The sequence below is a fragment of the Chenopodium album genome, chromosome 11 (assembly GCF_948465745.1).
Source record: "Chenopodium album chromosome 11, dcCheAlbu1.1, whole genome shotgun sequence".
Lineage (NCBI taxonomy): Eukaryota > Viridiplantae > Streptophyta > Magnoliopsida > Caryophyllales > Amaranthaceae > Chenopodium > Chenopodium album.
In genome coordinates, this window is record NC_137844.1 from 15,717,142 (window position 1) to 15,733,144 (window position 16,003).

Below are 16,003 nucleotides of genomic sequence, written 5' to 3' on the forward strand. Positions count from 1 at the left end.
AGTGGGCCATAATGTGGGGATCGAGGGAATGTAGTGCAGGGAGGGGGTGCCGAGTGCAATGCAAGTAAGGGTACAGTGCAGAGAGGGGAGGAATGCAGGAGGGGGGCTATGCAGGAAGGCGGGCAGTGAGGGAGGGGATAAGTATAGGGAGGGGGCAATGTAGGGGGTAGGCTTCTTCACTTTGTTTTTTCAGAAAAGAATGAATAGTACAACCTTAATCGGGTGCACTTGTAATACACCGTATTTTTATTATATTTTTATATATATAAATTAACGATTTTATTTATTTTATTTATTAAAATGATTTATTTCATTTTAAAAAATAAAATTATTTATTTAAATAAATTATAAGTGTGTGTAAATAAAATGGATCATGAATTGAGGCAACAAAAGTATTTTTAATTGGGTCAATCCTATTTTAAAGGGTGGACCAACTTATCGAGAATTTAAGGGCCCAATAAGTTGGCCCAAAGGGAGAATTTGTAAGGGATTAGGAATTAGTAATGGCAAAGTTGTAAGGTAGATAACCGTACGAATCAGTCTTGAGACACGGTTGTGTCAGAGTCAAAGAAAGCTCCAGCTCCAAGTACCTCAGGTTGTTGCCATTGAAATAAGTCATTTTTGCACCAGGCTGCGTTACAATCGGTTGTGTGTCCGTGTAAGCTTCTGTAAACTACTGTAAAAGGTGCACAGTCTGGTAATTTTTTTTTGTTTATTGTATTATTCTATAAAGGGTGTAGTGTTATTAGTGAGCTGCTGAAACTTGGTTAATTATTATGAACGTGATAATTCAGCTTTCCTGCTTTGATTTAAGAGGAAGAAAAATAAATAAAATGAAAATTGGGAAAAGATGGAAGTTTCAAGATTAGAATGCTTTATTTCTACTTTACTGGCACAATCTATTTCTACATTACCCTTGTGAATTGGCGCAATCTATTATACGATTTTGCACAAATTGTTGTCCTGTATAGTGTATACTGTTGGAGTTATAACAATTTACGAATTGTTAACTCAAATATTAATAAGGATTATAAGAAAGAATTCATATGGGTTACAACCCGAAATAACAAAATATACTTCTTTGAATTAAGTTACATCTCCTTATATCTCCCCTTTAATTTCTCTCTTATCATCTACCTTCTGTTATCTCTCCTTCTTCTCATTACAATGAAAAAGAACAACTCTATATTTATAACTTATGAATTACTAAACAAACAAAGGACGAGAATTATTCTCATCTTGAACCACAACTTATTTAAGCCAATGCTATTAAAAACAATCTAATAATAAAAATGCTATTTTAAAGTTTGTATTTTCAACACACCCCCTCAAACTTTAAATTTCATCCCGAGCATTTCTCTCAATATATTGAATGTGTCTAGATATAGAGGCTTCGTAAATATGTCTGCAACTTGCTCATCTGTATTACAATACTTCAGTGTGATTGTTCCTTGTTTAACTTGTTCTCGAAGAAAATGAAATCGAGTATCAATATGCTTGCTTCTCCCATGTTGTATTGGATTCTTAGCAAGTTTTATTGCTGACACATTGTCAACATACACTATTGTAGACTCCTCTTGAGCATGACAAAGTTCTTTTAGGAGATTTCTTAACCATAATGCCTCACACACTGCAGATGAAGATGCTGTATATTCTGCTTCACAACTTGATAATGCCACTACTGGCTGTTTTTTAGAACTTCAAGTAAAAGCAGTTGATCCTAGATAAAATGCATATCCTGTTGTACTTTTTCTCTCATCTAGATCTCCAGCCCAATCGCTATCTGAATAACCAAATAATTTTGCTTCATCTCCATAAGAATAGAACATTCCATAATCTAAGGTACCTTTAATATACCTTACTATTCTCTTTGCAGTGCACCAATGTGACTCTTTTGGTGTTTCCATGTATATACTAACAAGCCTTACTCCATATACAATATCAGGCCTGGTGATAGTCAAGTATCTCAAACTTCCCACTAGACTCTTATATAAAGTTGGATTAACCAATTTTCCTTCTCCAACTTTTGTCAACTTCAACCCTGTTGCGACGGGAGTGCTCATGGGTTTGCATGAGCCCATTTTAATTTCTCAAGTATTTCTTTTGCGAAATAAATATTCCATCTTCACATTGTTCACCTCAATTCCTAGAAAGAATTTCATTATCCCACAATCTGTCATTTCAAATTTTGAACATTACCGCTTTGAATTCATCAAACATACTTTGATTGTTGCCAGTGAATAGTAGATCATCAACATATAAGCTTATTATGAGTATATTATCACCATTCATCTTCACATAGACTGCATGTTCATACGAACATTTGATAAAACCATTCCGAATCAAGTATTCATCTATACGTGTATTCCAAGCTCGTGGGGCTTGCTTTGGACCATAAAGTGCCTTTTTCAAACGAAGCACTTTATCTTCTTTTCCCTTGATGACAAAACCTTCTGGTTGTTCCACATAAACTTCTTCTTCTAAAATTCCATTTAAAAATGCTGACTAAACATCAAGTTGATATATCTTCCATTTGTGATGTGCGGCAAGTGAAATCATCATTCTTACAATGTCTAAACGAGCTACAGGAGCAAATACTTCATCATAATCAACACCATACTTTTTCTTGTATCCTTTTACTACAAGTCTTGCCTTGTATCATTCAATGCTTTCATCTGCACCTCTTTTTATCTTATAAACCCATTTACACCTATGGACTTATGGCCCTTTGGCAATGTAGCCAACTCCCATGTATCATTTTTCTCTATTGATCGGATCTCTTCTTTCATAGCAGATCTCCATTCCTCTTCTCCTAAAGCTTCTTCAAAATTAATGGGTTCGTGGTCTGCATATAAGAAGAATAAATCAACTTCATTTACTTCATTTGTCTCTTCATATATGTCTCTGAGACTTCTCATTTTAACAGGTGTTTTCGATGGCGAGATGATCCTTCAGTTGATGGCGATGATGATTATGAATCATTAGTATTTGTTAGAGTCCTTGGTTGATTTCTTTCAGAACTCTTTTCTGTAATATCATGATAGTCTTCAAACACAATTTTCTCTTTCTCTTTCTCTTCTTCTTGATCATCCCATTTCCAAGATTCTCCTTCGTTGAATATAACATCTCTACTCTCTATCAACTTTCCCGTGATTGGATTGTATAATTTATATGCTTTGGATTGTGAGCTGTATCCGATGAAGATACATTTCTCACCACGATCATCTAACTTTTTTCTCTTTGCCTCGAGTATTTGAGCATATGTTATGCACCCAAATACTCGAAAATGTTCAACATTTGGCTTCTCCCCACTCCATGCTTCTTGTGGAGTCATATTCTTCACACTTTTTGTAGGACAACGATTTAAAATATAAGTTGTCCAAACAACAACTTCTGCCCAAAATTGTTTCGGCAATCCTCTTTCTTTCAATATGTTGCGCATCATATCTAGAATTGTTCGATTCTTTCTTTCGGCAATTCCATTTTGTTGTGGTGTATAGGAGTTTGTGAATTGTTGCCGTATTCCACTAGCTTTGCAATAATTTTTTAATACATTCGATTTATATTCACCCCCTTGATCTGATTTTAGGGTTTTCAACTTATATCCACTTTCGAGCTCCACCCGAGCTTTGAATTGCATAAACGTATCGAATGCAGCTGATTTCTCCTTCAACATATACACCCACAATTTCCTGCTATAATCATCGATAAAGGTAATAAAATAACGATTACCTCCCAAAGATATTGGTTCTAGTGGTCCACAAATATCTGTGTGTACCAATTCCAATGGTTCTTTTGCTCTCCATGATAATCCCTTCTGAAATGGAAGTCTAGCTTGCTTCACGATAGTGCATATATTGCAAATCTGTTCCGGATCTTCAATGGTAGGTAATCCATGCACCATATTCTTTGATTGCAAAAGTTTTAGGCCATTGAAATGCAAATGCCCAAAACATTTATGCCATTTCCATGACTCATTCTCAATAACACCATAATAACACTTTTGTACCTCAATGTTAAGTTGCAGTGGAAACATGCGATTCTTCTCCATTTTTTATTGAGCAATAAGTCTTCCACTTTTATCTCTAAGTTTAAGATTATCACCCTCCATATGAACAATATATCCTTTTTCAAGCAGTTGCCCTATACTAAGGATATTACTTTTCATATTAGGCACGTAATATACATTTGAAATAAATTCTTCATTTCCATTCTTCTGAAATATTCGTATTTTCCTTTACCTTTAACTTGTAGTTTGGATGAATCTCCTAAACTTACATTACCTTGTACCTTCTTATCAAGGTCAATAAAATATTCTTTTCTTCCACACATGTGGTTGCTAGCTCCAGAATCGAAAAACCACATGTCTTGCTGATTACCAACTTTTTCGTGTGCTAGTAACAATGTAGGACTTTCTTCATTATTTCTTGATAATTCAACAAAATTTAATCGATTGCCTTGGTCCTTTGGTTTGCTCCAACACTCAGATGCATAATGTCCATATTTTTGACAATTATAGCATTGAATGTCTTTTAATTTACCGCGTTCATTGAAACTCTTTCCTCCTCTGTTTGACCCTCTCCCTTGGCCAAAACTTCTCTCATTACTTTGGTTGCGAGGTTGGTAGGTATTACGACCTCTTCCTCGTCCACGAAATCCGCCTCGTCGATTTCCACCTTTTTTTTCATTTAATGACAACTTTGATTTAAGTGCTTGCTCTATAATACCAGGTTCATCATTCTTCTGAATTCTTTGTTCATGTACTTGAAGGGACCCCATAAGTTCTTCTATTGATAATGAATCAATATCTTTTGATTCTTCTATTGCAGGCAATACATGATTAAATTTATTATTACATGATCGAAGTACTTTTTCAACGATCTTTTTATCTTCAATCTTTTCTCCATTTAATTTCTGTTGGTTAACATTTGTAAGTAGTCGAGAAAAATATTCAGAGATTGACTCATTACTAGTCATTTTGATTTCCTCAAATTCACTTTGATTTCAACATATACCTGTGTTATATGCCTGACTTTTATCCTCGACACCTGCTAGTACGCCGTACAGATGATTTACAGCTCCTGGGCTCCTACTAGTATGGTGAAATGTAAAATTCAGCTATTTTGCATACTGAACTCTACCTTGATATTTGCATATTGAAGTCTTCCAAGGAAGCATCCGGAGAAGCTAAATAAGCAAGACTGGGATTTAAATCCACCCGCAGCTCAAAACCTTGATATATACTGAACGCTACTCCAAGGAAGCTTTCGTAAGAAAAAATTAGCTGAAACTACACTGTGAGATTTGAATTGGCCTGCAAATGTCAATATTTTGCTCACTGAACTTTACACCATGGATGCATTTGGATGCTAAATTAGCGAGTCTGCAACTATATTTGTAAATCCACCAACAGATCATATTACAAATATATGATTCTCATCCTAGTCAGCTTAGACACGTCATTCAGTTTGTTATAACAAACTTTTTGTAATAGCATCATATATTAAGTGCTCTTCTGTTTGTTAGCTGACAATTAATGAGAATAATAATTTCCTCCTAAACTCTTCTCTTTCTCTCTCAAACTTTCTCTCTCTATATTTCTCTGTTTTTACTACTGGAAATTTTCCGCCATTAACGGAAGCTTGAGCTCTTTCTTGCAGCAACAGATAGCTGACTCATAGTGTACTTTATCATGGTATCAGAGCGGGTGAGCTCGTTTCTCGATCTCTTCTGAGTTTTTTGGATGTTTTTTGTTCGATGTTTTGGTTATCTCAATTTCTATTCAATCTGTTGCATGTTATACTTCGGTATTTCGATTGATTTCTGGAGTTATCTCTAGTCTCTTTGTGTGTTTTTAATTCAATTTTGGGATGATTTGTGGATTGTTTGGAGTAATTGATTGTTCTGGATTTCTTCGCGATTGTTGATTGATTTTTCGCGTATTATCCTGCAATTTTTTGGATTATATCTGGTTTTCTTGAGGATTTGCATCTAGATCTATTCTCCTTTTGTTGCGATCTTAGTATATCTAAAATGCCTGATTCAAACACTCTCCCTCTCACTGATGATCCTTCTAGCGTATACTTCATTCATCCTTCAGAAAATCCAGCCAATTCTTTAGTCACTGATAAATTCAGTGGTAATTGTTACAATGAATGGAAGCGAAGTATGATAATCGCTCTTTCTGCTAAGAATAAATAGAGTTTCATTGATGGAACTTTGTCAAGACCTCCATCTGGACCAGAGGTTCAGGCTTGGGATCGTTGCAATGCGATGATCACCAGCTATATTTTGCACTCAGTTGATAGTAATATAGCTCGGAGTGTTTTGTATTTCACATCAGCTCGAGAGATATGGTTGGATTTGGAAGAGAGATATTCTCAGAGTTCAGGACCTCAGTTGTTTACTCTTCAACAAACACTGAGTGACTTATCTCAAGGATCTAGCTCAATTGTTGAGTTTTTTACTAAGATCAAGGCAGTTTGGGATGAGATAAATGGTGTCAATCCAATTCCTGTGTGTACATGCACTGGATGCAAGTGTAATCTGACTCAGAAAATTGTTAAACAACAGCAAGAGGAACGATTAGTTCACTTGTTGATGAAACTTGATAGTAAATATGCAGGAGTAAGGTCAAATATTCTCATGATGCAACCTCTACCAAACGTTTCAGTTGCATATAGGCTTCTGATGCAGGAAGAGAAGCAAAGACAAGTTACTATGATGGATGATGGTAGTAACATGGCATTTTCAGCAGATGCTAACAGATTTTCTTCTCAAGGTTTTTCTGCAAGGCCTTCAGGAAACTATAGGTTTCAACAGGGTTCAGTCAGACCTGTTTTTTCTGGTAATAATGGTTTTGCTCCTGGTCCAAGGAGGAATCAAAATTTGTTCTGTACTCACTGCAAGATGACTGGTCACACAATTGATAAATGCTTCAAGATTCATGGATATCCTTCTGGATTTGGACAAAATAAGTTCAAAGGGAGAAAGATTGCAGCAATAGTATATGGAGATGAGGATCTTAGTGATGAGCAAAGCACTAACACTGAGCCTGCTCAGATTTCCTTGGGACAGTATAATCAGTTTCTGCAGCACATCAGTCAAGAAGAGCAGAATTCCACTCATATCAGTGCAAGTACTCAGGATGCTGGTTTCTCAAATGCCTCAGCTCATGTAGCAGGTACTTGTCTTCTCACCTGTTTTAATACAAGGTGGATCATTGATAGTGGTGCTACAGACCACATGTGTTCTTCATTGGATTTATTTGATACTTATCATAAGTACAATAAGTATCCTAAAACTATAACAGTAGCTGATGGGAAGCAAGTGACAGTTGAACACATAGGGAATGTGACTTTTCAGAATGGCATTGTTCTTAAAAATGTTCTTCATGTCCCTGGATTTCAATTTAACTTGATATCTACTCACAAGTTGTGCAAGGATCTTGGCTGTGACATAAAGTTTACACATGATACTTGTGTGATCCAGGATCCTATCAAGAACTCTTCCCTGGTTCTTGGTAAGCTGGACTCTGGTCTCTATGCTGTGGAAGACTCAAATAAGGAAGTTCAGCAGAACAGCACAGTCATGTCTGGTATGATTTCTGTTTCTAGTTCAGAAGAAGCCAAACTTTGGCATTTAAGATTAGGTCACATGCCTTTCAATAAACTGCATCATGTGAAATCTAAGTTTTCTTGCAATATAGAACATGATAGCATATGTCAAATCTGTCCTAAGGCTAGACAGTCTAGACTTCCTTTCCCTAATAGTAGTTCAAAGTCTGTTGTCTGTTTTGAACTATTACATATTGACACTTGGGGTCCTTATAAGCTAGCAACTCATGATGGTTTTAGTTTCTTTCTGACCATTGTTGATGACTTCTCAAGAAACACTTGGACTTTTCTGATGAAAAATAAATCTGATGCTGTGAGAGTTATGGAAAATTTTGCTATTCTGGTTCAAAATCAGTTTAGTGCTCATATAAAAACAATCAGATCAGACAATGCAAAGGAATTGTGTGAAGGAGATATGCTATTGTTTTATCAGAAATATGGAATTTTACACCAAAAGAGTTACACTAACACACCACAGCAGAATGGTGTAGTGGAAAGGAAGCATAGGCACTTGCTTGAAACAGCAAGAGCTTTATATTTTCAGTCCAAGGTTCCTTATTATCTTTGGGGAGAATGTTTACTTGCTGCTACCCATCTCATAAATAGGATGCCATTAAGTGCCATTGGTTTTGCCAGCCCTTATGAGAAACTCTTTGGTTCAAAACCCAATATTGACCATTTAAGAGTTTTTGGATGTTTATGTTTTGCATCTACTGTCAAGGCACATAGAACAAAGTTTGATCCCAGAGCAGTCCCATGTATCCTAATAGGCTACCCACCAGGACAAAAGGCTTATAAGCTTTTTGATTTGGACAGCAAGAAAGTTTTCATCTCTAGGGATGTTACTTTTCATGAAAAACACCTACCCTACCATTTTTCACCCACATCCACAAATCCTAAACCCATTTTCTTACCTGCTTCAACACCTTTAACCTTTGATTCTGATTTTACTGTACCAGAACCATTCACACTGAGTACAGATTCTGATTTTGTTCCCAATTCACAAACACATTCTCCACCTCTCAGTCCAATACATACCACACATCAAACTACACCTCCACATACCCCAGATACAGCTGCTGATACATCACAAAATACACCACAAAATACTCAACACACCCCAGTTACAGCCCATAATACACCACAAAACACACCTTAGAATCCCATCCCTGATCCTGTTCCTCTAAGACAGTCAGGTAGACCCACCAAACCACCATATTGGATGATTAATTATGTGAGTAATGTAGCCTCTCACTGGTGCAATCTGGTTATGTCTGATAAAGTTCCTGCAACACACATAGCTTTGTTCACTCATTTGAATGTTGTTTCTGAACCAACAAGTTATCTAGAGGCATCACAGCATCAAGAATGGATTGATGCAATGCAAAAGGAAATCCAAGCTCTTAATGCTAATGAAACATGGGATTTGGTTTTACTTCCTAAAGGGAAAAGGGCTATTGGTTGCAAGTGGGTATACAAAGTCAAGCTTAAGGCAGATGGTACAATAGAAAGATACAAGGCTAGACTTGTGGCTAAAGGGTTTACTCAGAGATATGGGATTGATTTTGAGGAAACCTTTTCACCAGTAATCAAGATGGCAACAATCAGATGCCTTCTTTCTCTAGCTGCCAGTAAACATTGGGAACTGCACCAGCTGGACATAAATAATGCCTTCCTGCATGGTCATTTGACAGAAGAGGTATACATGCAAGTCCCTGAAGGAATTCCTAACCCAGATGGACTTGTTTGCAAGCTCAAAAAATCATTGTATGGCTTAAAACAAGCATCCAGACAGTGGTATGCTAGATTGAATGCAGAGTTGTTGTCCAAAGGGTTTATACAGTCATTTAATGACTATTCTTTGTTCTTGAAGAAATCAGACTCTCACATAACAGTTGTAGCTGTTTATGTGGATGAAATCATCATTACTGGGAGTCATGTTGCTGAAATACTGGAGCTAAAAGCTCATTTGCATGAAGTTTTCAGCATTAAGGATCTAGGAAAGTTAAACTTCTTTCTTGGTATAGAAGTCTGTTATGTTAGTCAAGGCATTATTTTGACTCAGAGGAAGTTCACAAAGGAGTTATTACAGGGCTGCAATCTTGATGTATCTAAGACTGCAAAGACTCCTTTACCAGTTAGTGTGAAGTTGTATTAAGATCTAGGTGATTTCTGTCCTGATCCAGTTCTTTACAGGTGTTTGGTTGGGAAATTGAATTTTCTCACTCACACTAGGCCAGACATTTCTTATGCTGTTCAGACCTTGAGTCAATTTCTTCAGCAACCAAGGTTGCCTCATCTTCATGCACTTCAACATGTTCTCAGGTACATTGCAGGCACCATTGGTCAAGGCATATTGCTACATGCTAGTGACCAACTGAAGTTACAGGCTTATTCTAATTCTGATTGGGCTGCCTGTCCCAACTCCAGAAGATCAGTAACAGGTTATCTCATGCTGTTGGGTAATTCACCTATATCCTGGAAGTCTAAGAAGCAGGGCACTACATCCAAGTCCTCATCAGAAGCTGAATATAGGGCTATGGCATCTGCTTCATCTGAAATTTGTTGGTTGGTTAGACTCTTACAGGAGTTAGGAGTGGACAACTTGTTGCCTGTTGAGCTAAATTGTGATAATCAAGCTGCTATTCACATAGCAAAGAACCCTGTGTTCCATGAGAGGACTAAACACATAGAAATTGACTGTCATTTCACCAGAGAAAAGGTTCTAGCTGGTTTGATTCAACTGTCCTATGTTCCAAGTCATGAGCAGTTAGCAGATTTGTTCACTAAGAATTTGCCTGTGCAGCAGCATGTTGAGCTCAGTTCCAAGCTAGGTCTGATTGATTCACAATCACCCACTAGCTTGAAGGGGGGTATTACAGATATATGATTCTCATCCTAGTCAGCTTAGCCACGTCATTCAGTTTGTTATAACAAACTTTTTGTAATAGCATCATATATTAAGTGCTCTTCTGTTTGTTAGCTGACAATTAATGAGAATAATAATTTCCTCCTAAACTCTTCTCTTTCTCTCTCAAACTTTCTCTCTCTATATTTCTCTGTTTTTACTACTGGAAATTTTCCGCCATTAACGAAAGCTTGAGCTCTTTCTTGCAGCAACAGATAGCTGACTCATAGTGTACTTTATCAGATCAAAACCTCAATAATTTGTTTCATGAATTAGTTTTCAAAAAACCAAGCATTGCTCAGGTTTTTGACTCATCTATGATTTTATACTCAAGTCAGTCAAATACAGCTTACGTGAATGCACTAAGTTGGACTTGGATTTGGATGAATTAGTTGGTACAAGTTTAATAGCCCAAGAACAAGAAATGAGAGCTGGTTCATCAGATCAAGTATGAGCATCTGTCTAGTGTCTATTATGAGTATTTCTATTATGGAATACCTCTGTTTAATTTAAATGCAACAATCTGGTCGACGTACCAGAGTGGCGGATCCATAATTCACATATATAAGCACAATGAAATTTTTATACATTTTAATCATGAATTGGGCGAAAAGTAGGGATTAAAGAGAAACTTCAAAGTAAACATATGATATACACTTATGCACTTACAAGAATTCCCAAGGATATTGACTTTATGCTAACATCACCAGTTGCCACTAAGCTAGAGTGTCTTTAATATTATCTAGTTGCATCAAATTATAAATATAATGAGGGATGTGCACTTGAATATCCTTAATTATAGCTTATCCACCATGATCTTACAAGGTATAATTTTGACCATTAATAATACTTTGATAGATTTGTAAGTCGATCTACTCCTAATTGTTTAAAGTGTTACTCTCAGTGTTACAAGGTTCGCGGTACGTAGCCACGAATCGCGAACCCGAATCGCGCGTATCGGAACGCGGAACAAACGCGACTTGGGTCGCTGGGGTTCGCGATCTGGATCGCTAAAGGAGGCGACTCTGGTAGCAGCTAAGCGGTTATTCTTCTTGTGCAATGTTCAATGGTTTCTTCCCGATATTTCCAATGCATTTTCTCTCTCTTCTGATTTTATTTCTTAGGAGTAGTTTTTTCTCTCTCCTCTCTCCTCTCTCCTCTCTCCTCTCTTCTGTTTTACACAGTAGTACATAGGTTGCCGGCTAGGCACTGTTCCAAATGGGCTTAAGTCTTTGGGCTTTTTATTATACAAGTATATATTATGTACTTTGTTTTCTTAAGCAATTCACTAACTTACATAAATTCAAGCTAGGACTGATACAACTACGTTTTATATTATTTTCCAAATCAAAATCTTATTAATAAAAATCACCCATATATTTTATTAATTTATTTATTTCGTACCCAATCGTACCGGATTCATCATGGGTAGCGTACCGCGTATCCGTTTCCGTACCACGTTTCGCATCGAACCACGTACCTTGTAACATTGGTTACTCTTATCAAATATGGACATATTTTAAGTTTTATACTTCTATTTTTAAAAACTTTTCATTATAATATTATCGCTCTTTCAATATTCCTCATTAAAACCCGCTACTCTTTTTTTATTCTTGTATTTCTTTCCCTTTCACATCCCTTACTTTTCAATAAAATATAAACTCCCTTATCTTTTCTTATACATTTTTAATACTTCAACTAGTTTTTTGCACGGGCGATGCCCCGGATCATCATATAATATATTGAAAATGATATTTTATACATACTAATAAAAATTATGTGATGAAATATAAATATAGATGAAAATGAGCTTTTATACATAGTAATAAGAATTATTTAATAAATATATATATTTTTTCAATCACTATTAAACATCGATACACATTTTGGGATACACATATAAAATAGTTGTAGATTTTATTTTATGTATGAGCATAAAAAAGAAATTAGATTATATTTTGTTATTAAATGGTTAAGTTTTTTTTTTAACAAAACATTGTAGACATGGATGTGTTATTGGAGTAGTGGTTAAATTTAAAGTGTAATGAGCATGAGGTCATGGATTCAAACATTAATTGTAGGGAATATTTCAAGCATCCCACACTTGAGCCCCACTGTGATCATACACTTAAGCATGGTGGCGTCCAAAGGGAAGGAAGATAGAGCAAAAGAGTCACCAACAAGTTTTAGGAACTTGTAAATTGTTTACAGGGTGAAGGTTACACCCCTTCATGATCCATGAGATTTCTAACTCCATAGTGGTCCGGAACCATGACTGGATATTCAGGGATGAAGGTACAAATCCAATCTAAAAGAGATTGAACCTGCCCTTAAAATAGGCCTCTACTTTATTCTTCTCATATTCATGTGCACTTTCTGATTAACATACAACCAATATATTAATCCTAAACCTGTTTATCTATGTTGGTTGAATATTAATGCACAAACAAACCCACATAAAGCAACAACCTTTCGTTATCTAGTGACTAATGTTGTCATATAATTAAACCATAAACCCCCCTCCCCCCATTAAATATAGAAAATTTTAAACTTTATTATTCCATTCTCCATTTAATTTCTAATTTATTGATGGGTCTTAAGAAATTACAAAATTACACATGTGGGTAATAAGGTAAACAAACATTTTGAGAGGTATAATTATCCGTGCACTATTCATAAGAGCAATCTCGTACTTTTTATAAGGTAGGGATTTAAACTTTATTATTCCATTTTCCATTTAATTTCTAATTTATTGATGGGTGTTAAGGAATTACAAAATTATACATGTGGCTAATAAGGTAAACAAACATTTTGAGGGGTATAATGGTCCGTGCACTATTCATAAGAGCAATCTCATGGTTTTTATAAGGTAGGGAAGTCAATTGATTCGCCTATGTATTGGTCAAAGCATAACGCTATTTTCATTATAATTACATGTCGTTTAATCTAGGAAAATTGTTCCGTGTACCCTTAAGGTTTTAAAAAATGCACCGTGTACCCTTAAAAACTTTCAAATGCACCGTGTACCCCTGAGGTTTGTAAGAATTTGCACCAAATACCCCTAGACTCATATAACAAATGATAATTTTGTTAAATTGAGCCCCGTATAGGCTATAAGCTATTAACCTCAAGATTTTTCCACACAAGTTCATAATTGTCAGATTTCACAAAAATTTAAAAGTTTTCTCTTTATTTCTCTCCTTTTCCTTTATTTTTCTTTTCTTTTTCCTCTTTTTTTTCCCTAAAAATCCCACACATCTCCTCTCTCCTCCTCCCTCCTTTTTGCACAGCCGGCCACCGGCACCACCACCACCACCGGCGCACCCTTCTCCCCTTTTCTCTCTCTCTCTTTTCGGTTTGTACATATAAAAAAAAAAAAAAAAAAAAAAAACTTCTTTAATCCTAAAATTTATTCTATTAATTTATTATTTTAAAGGCATGATTTTTATTATGTTTTGGTGTTGATTTTGGGATTTTTATGTTGCTAATTTATTGTTATAAATTTCAGATTTTTATTTAATTAAAAACCCCAAATTATAAACCCTAGAAATTGGGGGTTTTGTATAATTGGTTAGGGATTGAGGCTAGGTTGTTGTTGTTGATTAATTCATGGTCTAATCATGTTTTTGATGAGTTTTAAGCCTTCAATTTAATGCTGAAAATTATTTACACACACTACTTTTTAATTATTGAGTTAGGGTTTGATTGCCCATAAAAGGGAAAAAGATTTTAATGATTTATATATGATTTCCTAGTCTAAAAGTGATGTTTTATACTAAATAAGTATGCTGAAATTTTATTTAAGTCATAAAAATTAAGTCTTTTTGAAAGGATTTAAAGTACCCACTTAAAGAAAAGGTTTTATGGCTTTTATGTCATTAAAAGGGGTTAATTAGTATGTTTTTAATAGTATTATAGTTGCTGGAAATTTGTGAGAATATTGGATTAATTATAGTTATGTATTTTTAATTGTAGGAAGGTTCGAGCTAGGTGATTTCTAGCAAGTGTGGCCGAATTTAGGCGTTATTCAAGGTACGCATGTGCACAAGAATATTTTTGTATGTGTAGTATCATGCTAGGATGGTGAATTGTGTTTGAAGTGATGAATTAGTAGCATGTTTGGTTGATTATATGCTTGGAATTGATGTTGGTTGAACATGAATTATTATGCAAGCATGTGAATATGATATTTGAAGCATAATACAAGTTGAATATATGTGAATCGTGGAAAGTATGTTTTATTTTTGAGTATCAAGGAAGCATGAAATTAATAAGCAAGGCTTATGTATGTTTAAAAGAGCTATAATTAGAATTATTGAACATGATTCATGAATTTTATTCTCACCCATTATTTATTGGTGTTGAGTCAAGGAAGTTAATTTATTTATTTGCTCACTCAAGTAAGTTGAGATCGAGTTAGGAAAGTTTATTAGTGCATCCTATGCACCAAGGTAGTAATCGTGCAAATTTGTGCACAAAACTAGGCAAGGAACCGTAATTAAAATAAATAGTATGTACTCACTAATTAATTCAAGAATTAATTGAAAGTATGTGATGATTATTATTATGTTTATTCTTGATTGATTGGTTGGAGTCTTCACATGTTAAATTGGTAAATCACGTAAAGTGTAAGAGGATACGCACCAAAACTCTTGAAACGTATATACCTTGAGTATGGACATATGGGGGAGAGTTATGGGGTTTTATATTTAACCATACCTTCTACAGGGGTACAGGACGCTATACTTTCTTTTATTATTATTATTATTATTGTTATTATTATTATTTATGCACTGGAATTCCGTCACCAAGGTGTGACATAGTAGGTGCCAATTGGGGTAGCTCCCTGGTTGGAAGCTCCATGTTTAATGGGCTATATTTTTAAGGAAGGAAACCCGTTCGATGCGTAATTCAAAAGATATTAATTAATAATTAATATTGCTAGTTATAAGTCAAAGGTAAGTTGACTGTGATTGTATGGCAAGCATGTTTTAATACTATTCTTATTGATAGGATATTCATGATAGTGTGGTGCATATGTACTCAGCTTTTGCTGACTCGTACTTTTGTGTTTGTGTTTGGTTTTCCTTTGGTTGGCCCTATTATGACCCATTTATATGGTGAGTAAAGGGTTGAAATAAAGGGGAAGTGACAGGCACTTGAAGCATGAAGAGCATGATGGGAATGAGTGCCAAGAGTTACTTGTTATGTTTTCCTAGTTTTATATTTTGAATTATTTTATTATGGACTAACCTTTATGTGTTATTTAAAGTTGGATTTTAAAAAGGGCCATGTTCGAAATGGTTCCAACTTGTGATTTAATTACTTTTATTTTGTTTTGAGGTTGTGAACTCAAGTTTTATTTTAAAAGTTGGTTTATTTTATTTAGACTTCTACTGTATGACTTTGAAAAATAGCCTTAGTCGTTATCACGGTGGCGGTAATATTGGTTATTTCCTTAAAATAGTTTTAATTAGAA

At 35.2% G+C, this 16,003-nt stretch overlaps 1 protein-coding gene across 1 annotated transcript; it reads right to left on the minus strand.

Annotated features, from left to right (window-relative positions):
• Window positions 1–4,054: 4,054 nt before the first annotated feature.
• On the minus strand, window positions 4,055–4,977 carry LOC145566371 (uncharacterized). Its single transcript, XM_081625811.1, has 2 exons — window positions 4,242–4,977; window positions 4,055–4,143 (listed from the first exon to the last, which is right to left on the minus strand). The coding sequence occupies exons 1-2, from the start codon at window positions 4,975–4,977 to the stop codon at window positions 4,055–4,057; spliced, it is 825 nt and encodes a 274-aa protein (XP_081481937.1).
• Window positions 4,978–16,003: the final 11,026 nt, after the last annotated feature.